General features: G+C 41.6%; 1 protein-coding gene across 1 annotated transcript; it reads left to right on the top strand.

Moving 5' to 3' along the window:
- Positions 1 to 10900: 10900 nt before the first annotated feature.
- Positions 10901 to 20694, top strand: LOC138208897 (aspartate aminotransferase, cytoplasmic-like). The gene is made up of 9 exons (XM_069167110.1): positions 10901 to 11145; positions 13990 to 14171; positions 15380 to 15503; positions 15731 to 15843; positions 16915 to 17019; positions 17200 to 17350; positions 17544 to 17709; positions 18587 to 18729; positions 19341 to 20694. Exons 1-9 carry the CDS (start codon positions 11037 to 11039, stop codon positions 19478 to 19480), a joined length of 1233 nt encoding a protein of 410 aa, XP_069023211.1. The 5' UTR covers positions 10901 to 11036; the 3' UTR covers positions 19481 to 20694.
- Positions 20695 to 21650: the final 956 nt, after the last annotated feature.

The following is a 21650-nucleotide window of genomic DNA, read 5'->3' on the forward strand; positions in this document are numbered from 1 at the left end:
CACACACACACACACACACACACACACACACACACTCAGCTCCAGCCGCTCAGCCAACGCAGCACAGCAGGAGTCAAGGTCTCTGAGGCAAAACTAGACTTTCACTCTTGTGGTAAACTGACACCAGCTCAGCTCTGCTCACATCAGTTCTGGTCCCAGTTTCTAGTTTTCATTTACAGTCTGAAAACTCACAAAATATACAGACACATGAAGCTTTCCCCTTCACAAGTGAAGTGTGAAAAAGTTACATTAGACCACAAAGTTTGACTCGATCTCAGTTTGAAAATACTTTATCGAATCAAAATGATGTTCATAATGAAGTATTTTAACCAAATATCATATGGTTGCATGAGTCTTTCTTGCACTGTGAAAAGAACCCCAAAGTTTTCTTAAAACTATAAATTAAGCCCAAACAAATTATCCAGCACTAAAAACAGTAGTATTGACTTAGATTTAAGGCTGAGTATAGCTCCATTTGAGCAACAATTTCTCAGATATTTAGGTTAAATATCCCTTAGACACGTTATGCAAGGTGTAGAGTGAAGTTGTCAGATTTTTTTTGTCAGCTTGAGCTGAGAAATCGACTGACCATGTTACAGAGACAAATTAAGACCGGTCACTTTGAAACAAGTGTGTCTTTCGTTTGGCTTTTAAATTATTAATTTTTTTTTAATACAGTTGCTTCATAAATTTATTCAATGAAAGAATTTTACCTTTTTTTTTTTTCTTGCATGTTTCTTTCTTCCCTGGCACAAATATGTATCTCTATATCTAAAGACAAGTAGTTCTGAAGTGTTGGAGAGAAAACATTTCAACATGGAAGCTGAGAAGATTTCCCCAAGAAAGGAATGTTATTTCAAAACTAAAATATATTTCCATAACTCTTTTACAACAAATATTATATATAAATAATATAATAGATTGTCTATTATATTTAGAACAAACATTGTTAAGCTTTCTTATACTTAAATGAAAATGGTCATAAAATCAATTTTCAGTTATTTCTGGTATTTTCATTCTTCATCTTCCACTCTGTAAAGCTGCTTCCAGTCCTTCACTGGAAGATGAGTCGCCCTCTAGTGGAGAGAAATCTCCGAATCCTGCTAAATTTGAAAGAAATGAAGATTGTTGACTCTTTAGTTGGATGTCACTGTGTTGCTTGCCAAGTATAGGAGAAGCACATGCATATGAACACACACACACACACACACACACACACACACACACACACACACACACACACACACACACACACACACACACACACACACACACACACACACACACACTTCGTCCAGTTCCCATCAGCTGCTGTGCACGGCTTTGTCAGTTCCTCTAAGAAATGAAGACCCAAAAATAGGAGCTGACTGTTCCCAGACTTCAGGCATCTCGTGAAGTTCAGTAACCTTGACAGCAGCCGGCTGGCATGGCAACAATGAGGCTGTCAGTCAGCCGGGGGAAGACAACAACCTTTGGACAGTTCAGGGATACTTGCTTGACTCTGCAACACAGGACTGTTAACTGTTTTTTGGTTTTGTACCACTGACTAGACTGATAACACTTTGCAATTGATATAAAGATGAAACAAATATTTTGACAATGGACAAGTCTGTGTGAGAGGGGTTCAATTTAAAACATTAAGCCAAGTGAGGAATTGAGTGATTGTTTTCCCTATTTGTAGCAATACTCCTTTAAAGTATTTCAATTTTATGTTCTCAATATCTTAAGAGTGGTGGAAGAAGTATTCAGAATCGATGTAAAAATATTCCACAAGTAAAAAATTACCACTTGAGTGCAGAAGTGTGAGCATCAGAATGTAGTTAAAGTATTAAAGTAAAAGTACTGGTCTGATCCCTCAAACTGATATGTTACTCAAATATCTCAATATTTCTAACCAATATATCACGACAATATGTCTATTGGTACTCTCACAAAATATTTATACAATGAGATTTCTGATGAAACCAGTGACAATGTTTTGTATTTTAAAAGCTTGTTATGTGACCTTTGCTTTAAAACCTCCATTATAAAGTGAGTAGTGGCGTAGAAAGTGCAATATTTCCTTCTGAAATGGGGTGGAGCGGAAGTATAAAGTAGCATCAAATGGAAATACTCAAGTAAATTATAAGTACCTAAAAATTGTGTGTGAGTAAATGTACGTAGCTACTTTCAATCACTGCTTGTTCCTGACGTTTCTTCTAACCTGCTTTTTGGACTTGTGAAGCCAAACGCTGACTAACTTGCTGCATTACTGCTTTGCAGTTAGAAAAAAGGAGAGGAAGTCAGCATGAGAGCCTGAATTGTGCATTTTTCAAATTTTAATGCAGACCCATATGCCCCTCCTCCATCCTCCCAACAACCCATCTCTGTCTTGTCTCCTCTTCACTGATGGGTTATGGCCTGATGACAGGACAGGCCTCTGGTCAAACAAACAGCAGACACGCTGCTGGTAAAGGCCGTCAGTCAACAGTCTCCTCCCACTGTGACCTCTGACCCTGTCTGACACCTCCACCACCCCCTTCGCCCTCTTCTCCGCCTCTTCCTCACAGACACAGGTCCTGTTTGTTGATATGTATGCAGTGATACGGATCACTTCCTGTCAGAGAACACCCAGACTCAACACAGACGAGAAGACGGAGAGGCATCGCTGGGTATCCACGCACTGAGACATACAGTACACACACACACAAACGCCAACCTACACTTTTTGTATGGTCTTGGTCCCGGCTTAGCAGCGTAAATTACTGTGTTGACAAGTTGTTGTGCACACAAGTCTGACAGAGAAGGAAATGAGACCTATAGCTCGCTGACACACCACACCCCATTAACTGTCAATACAAACCACATCCACAGACACAGTAACACAGAGACAGTCCAGGAGGTGATGACCAAAGAGGCTCCCAGGGACACATAGAGGCCCCACTGATGCTGAGGTTCTCCTCATAAACATGTTCGGACCAGCTTTCTATTGATGTGTCAATTAGGCCTATTTGTTATTCACCTTCAGCACTGCCTGTTATGTCGTTGTAGTTGTTTTATTATATATTATATCTACGAGATGTGATATACAGCGACAACTCTCAGCTGGACCTGGAGATGGAAATCATACTTGACTAAATTCTTGTTCTCAATCTCAATTTTACTTCAAATATAGCAATTTGTCTTTTTGCTCAGTTTTTGTTGTTTGCTTACCCTTGAGAGGAAATATCTCTCTATTGCTGCTAAATGTTGCACCGAGCTCACCAGCTCATCCCAAAGTGTGTCTGTCCGCTGTTCAGTGCAGAACAGGGAATATATTGTATAGTATAAACTGTATATATAGGTATATAAAGCCCAGAGGAGCAGCAGATTTAAGTAATAAATCTCTGTAGGTTCATCGTCAGAGTGACCCTTTCACATTGTTACATGCTTTTCACTTTGTCATCTGATGTTTCGTTAATATGAAATAAAAAATGTTGCTGTTTCATCAACAGAAGTTCATAATGTAACATTTAGGGGATGTTTAAGATGTCATATTATTATGATTATGCAATACCAGAACACCCACTTCAACAACAGTTTTCAAGTGCCCACCAGTCTTGCTGGCAGAAAGTGGCAAAAACCAAACTACTACGTGGTTGCAGCTGTCTGAGTATGTGTCCACCAGGGTGAGTACAACTTGACATAATCTTTACATAATCTTCTGTTACGAATTTAATGTGTCTGCCAAATACAAGACAGGGTTGATTATTGTGAGCGGAATGTGAAGAAGCCACCTTACATCAAGCCTGCAGCCACTTCCTGCTGGTTGAATTTACACTGACCAGCTGTCCACTTACAGAACAGCCCAAAATATCTGGTTGTTTAAAACTGAATGTTTGTATTTGCATGCAAACACATAACATTTCTTGTTGTTGCTGTTGTTGCTTCTCAATAAAAGGCTTGTTTGCCAACCTAAACATTTATTGGTTGGACCGCAAAAGCAGCAACACATTTCAAAAAAGTTCAAACAGGGGCGTGTCTACACCTCTTCTGAACTCTTCTTCTTCTGAGATCATTTGGTGGAGTTTTGAAAGTGAAATGTTGTCCCATTCTTGCCTGATATAAGATTTCACCTGCCCAGCAGTTTGGGGTCTCCTTTCTCATAGTTTTCATTTCATAATTTACCAAATGTTTTCAACGGGGGCCGGGTCTGAACTGCAGGCCGGCCCGTTTAGCACCCTTTGTACCATGGAGCAATGCTGTTGCCAACGTGAAGACTTTTCTTTTTTCTTTTTTTCTGAAATAAGCAAGGCTTGCTTTGGATTGCAGCTCAGTCCATCTTAAATACGCTCAGGCCCAGAGAGGGTGGTGGAATTTCTGTATCACGTTTGTATATGATTTCCTTTTTATATGGTAGAGTTTTAACCTGTACTCATGGATGCAGCGACAAACTCATGGACAATAGTTTTTTAAAGTGCTACTGAGCCCATGCAGTGATTTCCACAACAGAATTATTTCATGTTTTTCATGCAGTACCGCCTGAGTGCCTGAAGATCACAACCATTTAGTATTGGTTTTTGGCCTTCTACCTCGTGTAAATAGATTTCTTCGGATTATCTGACACACAGAGTGAAAATAAAAACCCTGTTGCACAGAACAGATACGGTACATCTTTAAAACGCTGAGTCAGTATTAAAAAAAGTTTGCTTTAATGGTTCAACACGTTTCAGTGCTTCAGTGTTAAAAATAACATCAACATTTTTTCAAAAGCTCTTGTAATATTTGAATTAAAAAGATGTTTCAACAGTGCATTTAAAAAAAAAAGTTGTGCCAATGTTTCTAATGTGTCCACTTTACAAAAATATCTCATCACATTTCATTCCACACAGGGGGAAGGAACACAAAAACATCGACATGCACAGTATAGCTTTATCTAATAAATAGTTTGTTGATAAACTTTATGTTACACGAGCATTTTACAATGTGTTACTAAATTTCTTTGTGTTCTCCTAATGTGTTTACATTTAGCACAAGATGTGCTCCTTGTGAAAAAGCTGTGTAGAGCCCTGTGTCACTAGGAACTACCTTAATGGAACTGAATGCCTCCGTGTTACAGATACTCCATTTCTCAGTGTTATAGGCTGACTGTAACAACCACTGGTACATCTTGTTTGTACGATACATCTGCTGAGTGTGTACATTTGTTTTTTATGGGTATTTCTGCGTGTATTTGCTTGTCTGCTGTATGTTTCATATTGTGTATATCTAGAAGGGTATATGCATTCTTGTGTGTGTGTTTTTGTGCGTGTGTCAGAGCTTGTTTGAGTGTATATTTGTGTGTGTTTCTGAGCATGAGCAGGCAGAAACTAACACTAAGCAGCTGTCAGAGAAGCGCTGGCTATCGTCTTCCCCGGGGGGTTGGCCTGTCAACTTGTCCCACTGACGGCTCTCCTCTCTCAGCCTCGCCTTGCCTGGCCCGGGGCTGGTTAAGATGTGTGTGTGTTCTGCTCCTGCTGGGGCCTTAGCAAATCTGATAATTACTGACCTGACAATGATTCCCCCCCTCACCTCCCCTAAAAAAAAAAAAAAAAAAAAAAAAAAAAAAAAACACCCACCGACTCCCGCGTCCAAGACCTCCTCTGAATGGTGAGCAGCCTCCACTGAGAATAAGCTTAATACAGACATACAGTGGATGAGGCACATGAACGGAAACATTGGATCCCTCCTTAGCTTTTCCATACACACTCAATCACACACACACACACACACACACACACACACACACACACACACACACACACACACACACACACACACACACACACACACACACACACACACACACACACACACACACTGGGAGTTTTTCCCCATTCCTCAGATGTTTCCCACATGAAACATGGAGAGGAATGAAAACATCAGAGGTTGAAAAAAGTTTTTGAGGGAGCTGATGTATATGTGTTGGAGAGCTGAACAGTCTGGCAGTCAGCATGCAGGTGCTTTGCCCCCTGTGTGCCCTTGTGAAAACCACCCACCCACCCACCCACACACACACACACACACACACACACACACACACACACACACACACACACACACACACACACACACACACACACACACACACACACACACACACACACACACACACACACCTTCCACTGCTGTTCAGAGGACCTTGCTGCAGGATAACAGGTGCTGACAGAGAACATGCAACCGTAGCTGCTTTTGTCTTTCCGGCTGGATGAAATCAGATTATCCAACTGGTTCCCTTTCACAACGCTACAACGAGCACGTTTTTATACATATATTAAATACAGTATATTCAGCGCCACCAGTTTAACTATCTATAAAACCCTTTATTCACACAGACCTTAGCACAGGATATTTGTAGAATGAAGGATGTATTTTCTCTTATGAAGACCAAACTGTTGTAGTATTTTAAAGCTAGTGGAGATATGTGACAAGTGTGGAGCTTATAGACAGCAGCTACGTGAAGCAGGAGAGCAGTATTAGCCAACAGACAAGCAATACTGAGTTATTTAATTGTGGAAGATGCTCTAATTCTACTTTTCCTGTTTCACTCATTGTTGCATTTCAGCCATGCAAAAAGCATAGCTCTAGAATCTAGACCATCGTTGCAATATGATACTCCAGACTTAAAAATCTCTACAATGATTTTTTTACAGACATTCATGGTCTCCAGATGTTGAAGCCAACTGGTGATTCTTTGACTTTACCTGAAATGCCACCACATGTGTGGTTTCGGGTGGTTTGTATCAACAACTATTAGATGAACTCTTATCAAATTTGGCATCCATGTCCCCCTCAGGATGAATTTGACCAGGTGCTTCCTTTACTTTTCATTTAGCAGCCTGATCAGTTCAAAATTTCAGATTTGTGCAAGATTTGACTTCATAGCCAAACACCATCAAAACTACTGACATTTCCAACAGACCCGGCTTTATATTGTGGTTTGTGATAATAAGGTAATGCTAGCATGCTAACTTGTAAAACTAAGCTGATGAATGAGAGTGTTAACATGGTGATGAGCTTCTGTACAATCCTTCAGAAAATTTTAAATGAAAGATTTATATGATGCTCAAAAAAGAAAAGAATCCGATTTCTTCTTTCATCACAATTTCCCTCTAATTCTGAAGAAGATGATTGTTTTCTTTGATTGTTTTTGATTGTTTGAACATTTTGTGTAAAGTACAGTTGACTTTAGGTTAAGAATAAGTGACATAGCTATTCCAAATCTGATTCAGAGTCTAACTTTTTAAATTGGGGTTTGGTCCAATGGGTTGTTCCCCTCTGCCCCTCACTGCACAACAAAACATCTCTCTTGTTTTTTACACTCTTGGAAAATATCTGAAAACCCCTCTCTCCGCCCTCCGGCCTGCCCCGCAGTCAGCAGAGCAGGGGCCGAGGCTGCAAAACGTCCGTCATGTCGACAAATTGACTCAATCAGCCTCATCCAGGAGCATTGGCCCCTCGCCCCTTTGAAATCTAACACTGTTGATGGTTCATCAGAGTGTTTCTGGAGAGCCACAGGAAAAGGAAAAAAAAGTGGAGGAGAGGTTGAGGCCTCATCATCTCTGGCAATGACAGAGTGAGAGGAGAGCAGCGGGACAACTGTGTGATGTGTGAAGTGCCATGTGAGTGTGTGTTTGTGTACTGCTGTCCTGTTGAAAACCATTTTGACTCACAGACATGAAAAATTATGTCAGTATGCTGTATATAGGCTTATTTTTGGGGTTTATGATTTGTATTTTTTTTCCTAAAGAGAAGTGAAGTTTTATTTATGGATTTTAATGAGAAAATGTGTCGGAGAGTCAAATTTCACGAATACAAAAACATGTTGCTTTAGCTAGAGGAGGGCTGGAAGTGGAGGCTATACAGATGTGAACCTGAAGCTATTTATCAAACACTTAAAGATATAACACAGGAGGGAGGGAGAGGGAAGACACAGATCGAAAGACATGAGGAGAAAAGAGAAAAACACCTAAATGTCTCAAAGTTAACAACAGAGTGGATGAGAAGCTGCCTGTGTGAATGCAAAGTTCCAAATGTTTTCAGCTTAACTTTTTACTTCATTAATGATTTTTATGAAAATATTATATTATATTATATTATATTATACTTTGATGAATATCGAAAGGGGAAACTCTCATTTAAAACATCTTTTATTTTTTCATTCTACATAAACATCTTAACAACAAGCAGTGATTACTCTGCCTCTTCAGGATTATATGTGAACATAGTGAAAAAATAAAGTACATGCTTAAAGCCAAACCATTTCAAATCACGTTTTTATTCCACATTGCAGTAAACTGTGAAATGAGGGGGAGTTTTGGCTTTCTGAGACCACATTTAAACTGCAATGACTAATTTGAAATAACCTCAAGACTAAAGTCATCATGACTCTGCACATTCTTCTGCAGAACCACACTGACCTCCTGTGGCTGAATGCTGGTCCTGCTTTAATTCGTTGGATGTTGTCAGATAATAGTCAACATATTTCCACCCAGGTGGTCTGATAACACACTCAGCTTATCTGAACCACTTGCTGCTTATCACTGAATGTTTTTGTAAAGTGGAGATTCTAGTTCATAAGCATTATAGAACCTACAGGAAAATGGATTATTACAACATATTTCATAATTGCACACACAGCAGTACATACACGTTCAGCTGAAAATAACAGTCACGTGACAACATAAAATTATTTCACTATTTTGATAAATATTTGTAATTTTAATGCAATTGAAAATATTTAATGGTTTTAGCTTCTGGAATGTGAGGAATCCCTGCTTTTTTATACAGTTATCAGTCTAGTTTACCTTTAATAATATGGATGTTTGGACAATGCATTGGACAAAACCAAAACTGTTCAGATACCTGTGTGTAATTGGAACAGTGAATTGTTAATATTGTCAGAAGTTTTACAAACCATGCAATTAGTCAAATTAATCAAGAATATTATCCGTAGATGAATTCATACAATGAAAATTATCATTAGGTGCAGCTGTATAACAAAATAGCTCCACCTCAATCAATGACAATAGCATTATTCTGCTTTTATGATGTGTGTGTAATTATCAAATTTAATAGTATATAAATGATAACAGTTACGTGGGCCATTTTTTCTTTATCATGTATATATATATATATATATATACTCTTAATACATATAAATAGTATATAAACTTCAAAGTCATATGTACACTGCTCAAAAAAATAAAGGGAACACTTAAACAACACAATGCAACTCCAAGTCAATCACACTTCTGGGAAATCAACCTGTCCAGTTAGGAAGCAACACTGACTGTGAATCAATTTCACCTGCTGTTGTCCAAATGGAACAAACAACAGGTGGAAATGAGAAGAAATTATCAAGACAACTCTATAAAGGAACGGTTCTGCAGGTGGTGACTACAGACTATTTCTCTGTCCTCATCCTTTCTGGCTGATTTTTGGTCACTTTTGCATTTTGCCAGTGTCCTCACCACTAGAGGTAGCATGAGGATGTCTACAACCCACAGAAGTTGCTCAGGTAGTGCAGCTCATCCAGGATGGCACATCAATGCACGCTGTGGCAAGAAGGTTTGCTGTGTCTGTCAGCACAGTGTCAAGAGCACGGAGGAGATACCAGGAGACAGGCCAGTATACCAGGAGACGTGGAGGGGGCCGTAGGAGGACAACAACCCAGCAGCAGGACCGCTATCTGCTCCTCTGTGCAAGGAGGAACAGGAGGAGCACTGCCAGAGCCCTACAAAATGACCTCCAGCAGGCCACTAATGTGCATGTTTCTGCTCAAATGGTCAGAAACAGACTCCATGAGGGTGGTACGAGGGCCCGACGTCCACAAGTGGGGCCTGTGCTTACAGCCCAACACCGTGCAGGGCGATTGGCATTTGCCAGAGAACACCAAGATTGGCAGCTTCTCCATCGGTGCCCTGTGCTCTTCACGGATGAGAGCAGGTTCACACTGAGCACATGTGACAGACGTGACAGAGTCTGGAGACGCCGTGGAGAATGTTCTGCTGCCTGCAACATCCTCCAGCGTGACCGGTTTGGCGGTGGGTCAGCGACGGTCTGGGGAGGCATTTCTTTGGAGGGCCGCACAGCCCTCCATGTGCAAGCCAGAGGTACCCTGACTGCCATTAGGTACCGGGATGAGATCCTCAGACCCATTGAAGACCATATGCTGGTGCAGTGGGCCCTGGGTTCCTTCTGATGCATGACAATGCTCGGCCTCATGTGGCTGGAGTGTGTCAGCAGTTCCTGCATGATGAAGGCATCGATGCTACGGACCGGCCTGCCCGTTCCCCAGACCTGAATCCAATCCAGCACATCTGGGACATCATGTCTCGTTCCGTCCACCGACGCTACGTCGCATCACAGACTGTCCAGGAGTTGACTGATGCTTTGATCCAGGTCTGGGAGGAGATCCCTCGGGAGAACATCCGTCGTCTCATCAGGAGCATGCCCAGGTGTTGTAGGGAGTGATACAGGCACGTGGAGGCCACACACACTACTGAGCCTCATTTTGACTTGTCTTGAGGAATTTCCACAGAAGTTGGATCAGCCTGTGATCTGATTTTTCCACTTTTATTGTGAGTATGATTCTGAATCCAGACCTCCATGGATAATGATTTTGATTTCCATCGATCATTCTTGTTATTTTGTCCTCAATACATTCCATTATGTAATGAATGAAGATTTTCAACTGGAATATTTCATTCATTGAGATCTAGGATGTGTTGTTTAAGTGTTCCCTTTATTTTTTGGAGCAGTGTATATTACATAAATAAAACAAAATAAATATGTAAGGAAAAGCTAAATATTGCATGATATCCAATACTGCGCCGTGATTGGCTATATTCGGGGCTACGTCAGTGTTACGCGCCTTCCTATTGGTAGCCGGACTGTGACGTCTCTTCTGTCCGCTCTGAACCAGCGGGGTGAAGGTGAACCCGGTCCATCGCTCTCTCTCTGCCCGTCACTGGAAGCACCCGCTCCCCGTTTGCACCACCTGCACTGCACCGGGATCATCTGCTTTCCCCCGAGCCATGTCCATATTCAGCGATGTCCCGCAGGCACCTCCCGTGGCGGTCTTTAAACTGAGCGCTGACTTCCGGGAGGACGGCCACCCGCAGAAGGTGAACCTGGGAGTCGGAGGTAAGCGGTGCTAGCAGCCGGCTAATGCTACCTAGCTTGCTGTGGCAGTGAGTCCTCCAGCAGGAATATCTGCTGTTCGTTATGATGATTTATCCACTCAGCCGCGTGTGACCGAGCGGTGATGGTGTTCATGTCACCAGGCACGTCAGCAGCTCCGAGATGTGACCTTCGCTGCAAGCTAGCAGTGAAGCTAACGACCCGCAGCCCATACCTCCCCCCCCCCCCCCCCCCCCCCCCCCCTCCTATCCTCCCCCATGTTGCCGGTAAACCTGCTCTTGTAAACACGGTATTCATTTAAACGGTCCACCAGCTACATCCCAAACACTGGAAGAAGCTCCACTCGAGGGAAGCATCACGTGATGGACAACACTCAGAGCAGGCTGCTTCTGACTTGTTCCACGGCGTCCTTGAACGCGTCATTCTCTACTGAACCAGTCAGTCTGGGTGGTGATATATGATATGATATGATGATATATGATATGATATGACATAATATGACATTTTTAAGATCTAGCAGCGACATACTGATTTGTATTTTCTGGTTTGGTAATAGTCAGCATCCAACCTCACCAGTCCTGCTCGGTGGAGGTGACAGGGATGATGTCATCAATTCATGCCAATGCTGTTATTGGTGTTGCTATCATTATGTGATGGCTTGTTTGAGTACTTTTGAAAGCTAGAGCTGTACAACTACAAGTCACATCAGTAAACACTCAACAGCAAAAGTTCATCAGAATCCTAAACATCCCTTTAGTTGGGAAGAAACTGGAATTGGTTCCCTTTGGAGGGAGAAAACCACAACAATAAACAGAGACGGTAAAATAGTGGTTCATTTGAAATCTGAACGAGTACGTTTATTTGCCTAATTACTTAGAAGTGATCATTTAGATTTGTATTGTTTGCAGTGTGCACATAGACTACTGCATCTTTACTGTCTTCAAACCAAAGACGCATTAAAATGCATCTTTAATTTTATGTCAACTTTATCATTTTTGTGTGTGTTAGTGTTATTGATCCCATAAAGTCCTAAAAAAAGGATCATTATATATTTGTTTTGTCTTCACAGAAATAAGCTTTTAAGCCGAGGTAAAGACGACGTTTGAACTGTATCGCAACATTACAAAAACCAAAAGCCCATAAGTTTAATATCATGATCATATTTATTAAACATCCACCTCTACTCTAAAAGTAAACTAAGAAAGTTCAAGTCAGCCAAAAGAAGACAGAGTTTTGTTTGTGATAAACCTTCAGATGAATAAGCTTGATATCTATAAACATTCCTTGCAATTAGGAATTAATAATGATATCAATCGTTACTGGTTTGCTCAAGTCCACAACCTGCATGTAGGCCTGTCATGATCGTGAAATTATTGTCATACAAATAATTGATTAATGATATAATTTCTATTCCATTTATCCCACTATTACAGTATAAGCCTGATCATAGTTTAATAATAGAAATACACTTCATGAAGGAGATGAGTCATTTATTGGCTGTGGGTGTTTGGCTCCACAACTAAATCCATGATATCAATAGATGCTGATCGTAATGCAGTTTTGACATGAATGGTTTCTGGCACTAATTCTCCACTCGTGCCATTTAAACCGCAGCAGAAGAAGGAGGATACAACGTGATGACATCATTGAAAGAGCGGCAGTCAAACCTCAAATGCGAAAACACGACATTTGACATTTCTGTTTTTCATCTAGCTGTTTTTTATACAGATGAATGGAAACAATTCTAACGATTATAGAAAATTATTGCAATCAGCAGGCCCACCTACATGCACGGTTTCCACTGGAATCAAAATGTGAAATAACTGCAAATTCTTTTTTTTATATGGAAACAACAACCTTTTTTCAGATTATGGAAAAAAATTGCGTGTTGTTTTTTTAGTGATCCACCTGCCTTTCGCAGGGTTATTAAGCTCACCTTGTAAAAATGATGCAACAGGGCCTCAGACCACAGCTGAGCTTTGGCAGCTCGTTTCCAAAACATATCTGTGAGCATCAAACCTGTTTGGCCTGGAAATAATCATCAGTAACAAAACCAATTCTCAAAACCTCCCCTGCTGTTTATATCTCAGCCAGTGGAGATGGCTTTGAGGTGTATGTTTAACGGCATGCATGAGTGGTAGCACATACTCACTGAATGAGGCGCGTTTATGTTGTATGCAGAGCTGAATAGAAATAAATGGATCAATTAACATCAATCAGTTGATCAGGATTTATGCGTGTTCCCTACGACGTGTGTTTGTTCTACTTTGTGGGAAGCAGCAGCTGACACGTCGCACACGCCGCGCAGCCAGTGTGTTCCAGGCCGTGGAGGAACAGAGCTCTCAGGGTTGAAAAATTATCCCGGCCAAATTGCCACCTGATCCACATTTCACACCAAGAGGCCTTGAGCCAAGGCTCTTTGCAGTTTTGTCCCTGATCTGTGTGAAGTCTTTTATGGTAACTGCTGTTTTTCCGTCTCTTATCATTTTGGCTTTTTCTTTCGACTGCCAAGTGTCCTTCCAGCAGCCGCTGTCAAGGCCGGATATTTGATATGGCTCTGCGCAGTGGGAGGGAGCGCCGAGTTCTTAAGGAGTCAGACATGTGCAACCGGTACTTTAGTTTAGTCTGGCTGTTAAAGGGTGACCTTCAGAGAGTCTGTGACATGATATGAAATTATATAGTTTTTCTTTCTCTCTGCTTTTGTTAGACTGCAAGGTTGTATTGTTATCAGCAGCACTTACAGGCTGCATTCTTTGCAGCCTAAATGTCCTAATGCCAACACATTAAATTACCAGGTAACCAGTAACCTTTGTCTTCTCATGCCGCTTTGCTTTGTGTCCCCTCCAGCTTACCGTACCGATGAGTGCCTGCCCTGGGTGCTGCCGGTGGTGAAGAAGGTGGAGCGGTTGATTGTGGAGGACAACAGCCTGAACCACGAGTACCTGCCCATCCTCGGCCTGCCCGAGTTCCGCTCTGCTGCCTCCAAGGTCGCTCTGGGAGACGACAGCGCCGCCATCAGTGAGAACAAGGTGAGACACACACTAACACACACTTTTGTATACAGAAGTGTGAGCACTCTGAGACAGAGGACATATTTTATTGATCATTGAAGCGAAAATAAGTCGATACAACCATATTAAAATTAGTCTTCAAACATGAATGCACTGTTTGTGACTGTATGTTTTATTTCTGCAGAAAACACCCAACAGTTTTTGTGGTGTATGCAATAGTTTGGACACCCTTTTACTTGTACAGTCTCAGAACTGAGCTCGATAAATTCTCTGACACTTCAAACGTTGTGGTAACGCTCAACAAACATGGACACCTCAAAGCAAATGACTGACGGTATGGAAGTGAAGTTAAATGATATCTGCAAATCGGTCAACATCTGAAAAGACCAGAAAACAAAGAAAATCAACATTTGAAAAGCATTTCTGTCAGAAATGAACAAGGCCACAGTCACCATAGTTGTGTTGAAAGGAAAAAAGGAGCATTTGATGAAATGAATATCTTGCCATATTGTAATCATGGAGGTAGAAATATTCTGCCTCGGGGTTGCATGGCAGCCAGCGGCACAGCAATCACTGCACAGATAGACAGAAGAATGGATTCCAATAAATATCTGGATGTAATGTAAAGAAGTCAGCCAGGAAAGTAACACTGAAAAGGGGCTGGAGACAGCAGGAGGTTGATCTGAGGAATAACACAAAGTCCACCATGAACTACTTCAAGGAACACAAGCGGAAACAGTTAAAATGACACTGAATAGAACATCCTCTAAATTCTGTGGGTTAATCTTCAATATGAGAGCGAGAGCTTGATATTCAGCGCACATTATTGTTTATTCGGGATATTCGGTTGTCTCATCTGAGTCTGGTTAAGACGGCAAACAAACGCATCTCCTTGTTTTTTAAAGCATTTATGAAGATTGGCCTATTTGCATTGCTGTTGCCCCTGTTGTTATACTTAATAAACACCTGCTTAACGTATTAGCATTCAGTTGTTTTATTAACTCATCTTAATTAATTCTCAGTTCCAAGTTTGAATTCAGCTAGAAATATAAAAAAAAACTGTACGAGCATCTGTCAGTCTATAAGTTAAAGAGATTTAATGAACAGTAGTGACTTGCGGTTTTCTTACAGTAAACCGATTGATTTATCTTCCGTATTATTGGCCAGATTCTCCTGGTCTCTCTCGGATTTTGGTTTAGATTTCTTCCTGCTGTTTTCTCTCTCAGGTTGGAGGAGTCCAGGCTCTGGGTGGGACCGGTGCGCTGAGAATCGGGGCCGAGTTTCTGCGGCGGTGGTACAATGGCGTCAACAACACCGCCACACCTATCTACGTCTCAGCGCCCACCTGGGGTTAGTGAGCAGCCGTAAAGTATCCGAGTACCGCTGTCGTATGGAAACGATGAGCTCCGACTTTTATTCTGAACCTTTGCTTGAGGCTGATTCACATTACTGCTTTCTTCTCCTACGATTTTTTTTCACCTCCAGTAGTTGAGAAAATCAGATGCTTTATGGGAAGTCGGTGTCACAGTCGTTTTGAGGTCTTAAGCTTCGGCCGTACGCTCGTTTTTTTCTTCCAGAGAACCACAACAGTGTGTTTGCTGATGCTGGCTTCAAAGACATCCGCCCCTACCACTACTGGGATGCTGCTAAGAGGGGGCTGGACCTCGCCGGGCTCCTGGACGACCTGGAGGTGAGGAGGGGCTGATGTTGGAGGGTCAGCATTTTCCCATTTTTCAATGACATCATGTTGGAGTCAATCGGCCCCGGTTGGTTTTATCCTTCGAGAAGCTATGAAACTTGAGCAGTTGTTGACACGCTGCGTCTGTAACGGACTGGAATTCTCTTCCTGATCCCACTCAGTCTTGTGACTTCTGTTGTTTCTAATACTGTTTGACTCTCAACACAGTGTCACATGTTACTGATTAACAGCTTTAAATAGCTGCCTACCCTATATTATAACTGCACTTTCAAGTTGACTAATATGACTTGTGACTTGTGTGATGAGGCAGATCTGTTCATTTAAAATGAAAGCTGAAAATTTCAAAAAACGTTGGGCACCTGCACCCCAAATCTACTTAAAACTCATGCAGGACTTTACATATTAATGAGCGTCTGTGATATTCGAGCCCTTACTAAATGAGTTCACACAGTGCCGGCTCAAACGATCATCACCAGATAAATATCTGTATTTCACAAAGTTTTTCCATCTGTTGTTGGGCGTTACAGTCCTATACTGTCCTCCTCTATGGACAGAGCATGTGGACCAGTGACTTTAGCTCACTGAGCCGGCTAACTCCCAGCCCTATGCTAACGTGAACAGGGATAAAATAATTCAATCATGCGTCTCTTTTACACCGTCCAGATGTGATCAGACCAGATGGATGAAACCCTGACAGTGAAATAAGTTGTTTTTGCGGGGGTTATGACGCCTTTTACTTCACCTATCCCCCAATTACCGCATTTCATACAACATTTTACAGCCGCAGCGGTACCGACGGAGTGAACTCCAGCAGAGTGTAATAACGTAAGCAGTGTTCTTGTAACTCTTCACTGGCAGAAGTTATGTACTGGAGGTTTAACGGGTTCGTTCATGTTTCTGAATGTTGTTCTCTATCAGATCTACTAAATCTTGTTCCCACTCTGATCAGACTGCCGTTTAGTTGTATAGAACCAGCAGATGGTGATAAAAAGGAAAAGAAAACAATCGGAGTAATAAAACATTGTTGTTGATCTTCAGCTGTGACTCGTCCTCTGTCAACAGAAAGCTCCAGAGCACTCCATCTTCATCCTCCATGCCTGCGCACACAACCCCACCGGCACCGACCCGACTCAGGAGGAGTGGAAGAAGGTCGCAGAGATCATGAAGGTAAAAGGGGGGAGGTGGTGTTTTTCAGCTCGTATGATGGTGTCGGCCTCCAACACATTCCTACCTCTTGTTCATTTTCGGATTCATTTGTGCTCAAAGTGTTTTTAAACTGTTCTCAAAGTATTTTCCCTCCTTTGTTTCTCATCATTTCTTCTTTCTTTTCGGTCTTTCCTTCTCCAGAGGAGGAAGTTGTTTGCGTTCTTTGACTCGGCTTACCAGGGTTTCGCCTCCGGCAGTCTGGATAAAGACGCCTGGGCCATCCGCTTCTTCGTCTCCGAGGGCTTCGAGCTCTTCGTAGCGCAGTCCTTCTCCAAAAACTTCGGCCTGTACAGTAAGCGAACATGATGCACACATATTTATGTAGTCCTGTGGTTTACTGCATGATATGACCCCAGATTCAAAATTGGCCGTGGCAACAAGAATACATTTTTACTGTTTATAAACACTGTTTGCTCTGAAGCTCATTCTGCTCTAATGTAAACCTTTTTTTTTTAATTTTTTTTTTTTACTGTGGCTGTTATTAGATGAGAGAGTGGGGAACCTGACGGTGGTTGCCCAGGACAACGAGAACCTGACTCGCACCCTGTCCCAGATGGAGAAGATTGTCAGGACGACCTGGTCCAACCCGCCGTCTCAGGGAGCTCGCATTGTCAGCAAGACCCTCAACAGCTCCGAGCTGTTTGCAGAATGGTAAAAACAGTCAACAAGGCACAGACGTGGTGTGGACGCTCATGTTAACGATACCGTGAATACACATTCACACGTTAACAATAATGTTAGAAATGACTTTCTTTTTCAATGATTAGCACCTGAAATGATGATGGCATTTACAAAAGAGAAGGTAACACAAAATGTAAACCAAAGTTTTTACCTCTTTACTAACGATTTCCTTTCTGCTTTTCTTTTCTTTCTTTTTTTCACGAGGTGAATCAAAACAACACCAAAGAGGAAAATCTTGGGTCAATATTAATGAGAATAAATTATTCAAAGAAACACCAAAGGTCTCTAAACTTAAAGGTTTCAAACATTTGTTAGCGGCATTTTTAATCAATGCTGATCAGCAGACGAAACCATAAGATTTGGATCAAAGGGAAAAACAACAGTTTACTCTTGGAGCCCATAAAGGATTATTAAACAGTTACTGATTGGGTTGCACTTATAATTAGCTGATTTTAAAATATAATGGGAGTTGATAGAGACCTCCTAATTTATATTACACTATTTTAATGTCATTCAGAGCCATTTACCATATTATATTAATAACATGCTTACTAATAAACATTGAAGTTTACGTGTCAGAACTGTATCTGGCTACGTTTTTGAGTTGAGTAATGAACTGAGATCTTGCGCTGTGATGACGCAATCATTTTGTCTCACTGTCAGGTTTAGTGTTACATAACAATAAACTACTGTTTATATCAGTGGACACGAAGCTTTTCTTTCGGAGCGTTCGTCTGTATTACACTGTCTCCGTCAGCTGATTGTTATCCTCATTTTCTGTCTTGCGTCCTTTTCTTTTCCCCGTGGTCTCACTGTCTTCCCCCTCCGGCTCCCCTCCCCTCTCTAGGAAGGATAATGTGAAGACCATGGCAGACCGGGTCCTGCTGATGAGGGATCAGCTGAAGGCCAAGCTGCAAGCTCTGGGCACCCCGGGCACCTGGGACCACATCACTCAGCAGATTGGGATGTTCAGCTTCACCGGCTTGAACCGTGAGTGGGACACGCACACGGATTATCATGGCTGCTGTGTCAGCAGTAATCTGCCAACGTTAATTGTTACCATGTGATGATTTCATTTAGATTAACATTTATCAAAGCAGCCAGCAGAACAAACTAAAGTGAAGACTGAATATGAACATTTTAAAAGATTGTTCCAGTTGATAACAACGTGGACCTCGTTTTCATAGTTTCTTTCATCCTTTTTCATTATTTCTCTGAGTGATGTAACATTATACTTTCCAAAGGAATTTTTGATTACTAGGAACAAGTATTGTTGCTAAAATTATTTCCCTATATAGTGTGACTGCTTGATGTCACTCTGTTGTGAGATCTCGGTGTTTAACTTGGGGAGAACCATGTTGAATTGGTGATAGGAATGATGTCCAAAACTATAAACATGAATTCAAGAAGTTGAGGTTAAATTCTGTATTGAACTTTGGCATTTTACAACAAACACTGTTAGATGTTCTTTCAAAGTAATATCTTTCCTCATAGTCTTCGTCATGAATGAAGTTTGCTGAGTGAACTGTTGCTGAAAGCTGCCTGGTAGATGACAGATCGCTTGTTCTTCTGCGCTCACTGTGTTGTAATGTGTGCTGCAGCCAAACAGGTGGAGTACATGATCAAAGAGAAGCACGTGTACCTGATGGCCAGCGGTCGCATCAACATGTGCGGCCTGACCAGCACGAACATCGACTACGTCGCTCAGTCCATCCACGAGGCCGTCACCAAAGTCCAGTAAAGGGCGCCTCTGTCCGCCCACTTCCTGCCTCCTGTACGCCGCAGGAAGTATCGTCTCGTCTGTGCCCCCCCCCCCTCCCCCCCGCGCCCCGCCCTCGCTTATTTATCCTCTCCTCCGATTGGTTAAACTGTAGCAGGGATTTTTCAGTTGAACCAATGGGAGGACGGATGTGTTTCTGTTCTCACATTAAGGTATAAGCTTTTGGGAGGTGCAATGGATTTCGGAAGACACTTGAACGCACACAGCCAGATCTCGCTGTCAGCTGATATCCATAACCGAATGTGTAGAAGTTAAAAAGTTTCATCCGGTTCCCATCGTTTGTATGCTGCTTGTTTTTGTGTGATCTCCTCCATTTCTGGTCACAGAAAGTTCAAGTGAATTTTGTCGGTTCTAAACTGGACATCAGAATGTCGACTTGGAAGGTTTAATGAAATTATTATGCTTCCTCAATAATCGTAGTATTGAACAAAATGCAGTGCAGGTAACTTAATGTAAATAAGTGTAATTACTCTAAGCGGTCCTGATATTTCCTGCATAAGCACTGAATTCTTGCTGTAAACTCTTGAAACGATGACAAATCACTAAGAAATATCTATTTACGGTTTCCTGTTTTCAGAATTCACAAACGTTAATTAACCAGTACTGTAATCTGAATTACTCTATTTATGAAACAACAAAGTGGTCGTGCAAACTGCTGGTATGTTCTGTTTTGATTTTAATCAAGTTGTTGAAGACAACTTGAAGGCAAAATCTACAGGATATTTGCCAAGTTGAAGTTTAAGGAGGGGCATCAATAGTTCATTGGTTATTGTCTCGTCGTGAAAGGTCACTTAAGTTAATGCACGTGCCTGAGGTCGTTGGTGTTGCCTTGTCAGACCTGTTGTAGGTACGTAGAGGTTCATGTTAGTTTAGCCACTAAGTTAACTGAAGCCACGTTGTGTGCCATCATTGAACAAAAATCACCTCTTTCCTGTCTGTTGTTTTCTTTCACCCTGCAGTGCCCTTATTGTGTTACAGAAAGCCTCTGTACGGTCAGTTGCTGTGAGGAGCCACTGATCAGACCTCAGCCTGTTGTTTGACACGCGCGCACACACACACACACACACACACACACACACGCACGCACGCACGCACACGTGGTGTTGTTTGTAATGCCACACAGCAGTATACTGTGTTCATACTGAAATAAATTACAAACCACAGGAACCAACACATCTCTGTGTCTGTGTTGTTTTTTTCAGCCAAACTGCAGTACAGATGATTTTGTCCTTTTAATGTTGAGCTCTGAACACCAGGGGGCCTCTGCTCTGTCACTTAACATCTGACAAGCTTAGCTGTGGTTTAGAACAGGTCCAGATAAACCACAAGCTATAGGGTTAAAACCATGAGGGATCAATTAGACCTGATAGCTGTGGATCAGCTGAACCAAACCGCCTCCCATCACGAGTGCATCATAGACTCATCATGTTGTGCACAGGGAATCATGTCAGACGGCTGGCCAGCATTCACTGAAGAATTTTCAGTTGCCATCACTGTCAGTGATGCTGAACTGTTACTGATGTTATCATCTTCAATTTTATTACTGTTGTTCTCACTTCTATATTGTTGTTCAATTAATGATTTCAAGTAAATAATTAGACTGGATTGTTCTCAAAGCCATGACAGGTCCTTCTTGTAGGTGCTGGGCATTAATCAACAACTTTATTATATGTCAGATAATCAGTAACTCTGAGTGTGTCAGTGGTAAAAACAAGCTCTTTAAGTGGATCTACACTGACGAAGCATTATTGTAAGTATTACACTGCAGCCTGTTTTGCAGCTGCTGGATGAAACATTCTCTTTTTAAAGTTCCTGTTAGTCATTCAGATCCAACATGATGGGAAAACAGGGTCAATGCTGAAAAGTACCAAAGTTTCTCTTTAACACTTTTTGGAAAACAATGGAACAATAGGGAACAGAGGAATTAGGTTGTCAAGAATCGGATACCAAGTGGTAGAAATACTACCATCCTTTTCTTAAGTAAAAGTCTACAATTATCAACAAAATACAGTATACTTAAAGTATCATTTAAAGTCACATGCCCTTTTTGTTGGCCGGTTAGAAATCTTAAACCTCAAACTAAATATTAACTTCAATGTCAGATGAACGTGGTAAAATGACAAAACATGTT

The sequence above is a fragment of the Embiotoca jacksoni genome, unplaced genomic scaffold, assembly GCF_022577435.1.
Source record: "Embiotoca jacksoni isolate LCO1_2020_lvr unplaced genomic scaffold, fEmbJac1.0.p SCAF_4, whole genome shotgun sequence".
NCBI classification, from domain to species: Eukaryota; Metazoa; Chordata; class Actinopteri; family Embiotocidae; genus Embiotoca; species Embiotoca jacksoni.

Coding starts and splice junctions, on each gene's coding strand:
- LOC138208897 (XM_069167110.1), top strand. CDS start 11,037: ATGTCCATATTCAGCGATGTCCCGCAGGCACCTCCCGTGGCGGTCTTT. Junction 11,146..13,989: donor GGTGAACCTGGGAGTCGGAG/GTAAGCGGTGCT, acceptor TGTCCCCTCCAG/CTTACCGTACCGATGAGTGC. Junction 17,710..18,586: donor TCCGAGCTGTTTGCAGAATG/GTAAAAACAGTC, acceptor TCCCCTCTCTAG/GAAGGATAATGTGAAGACCA.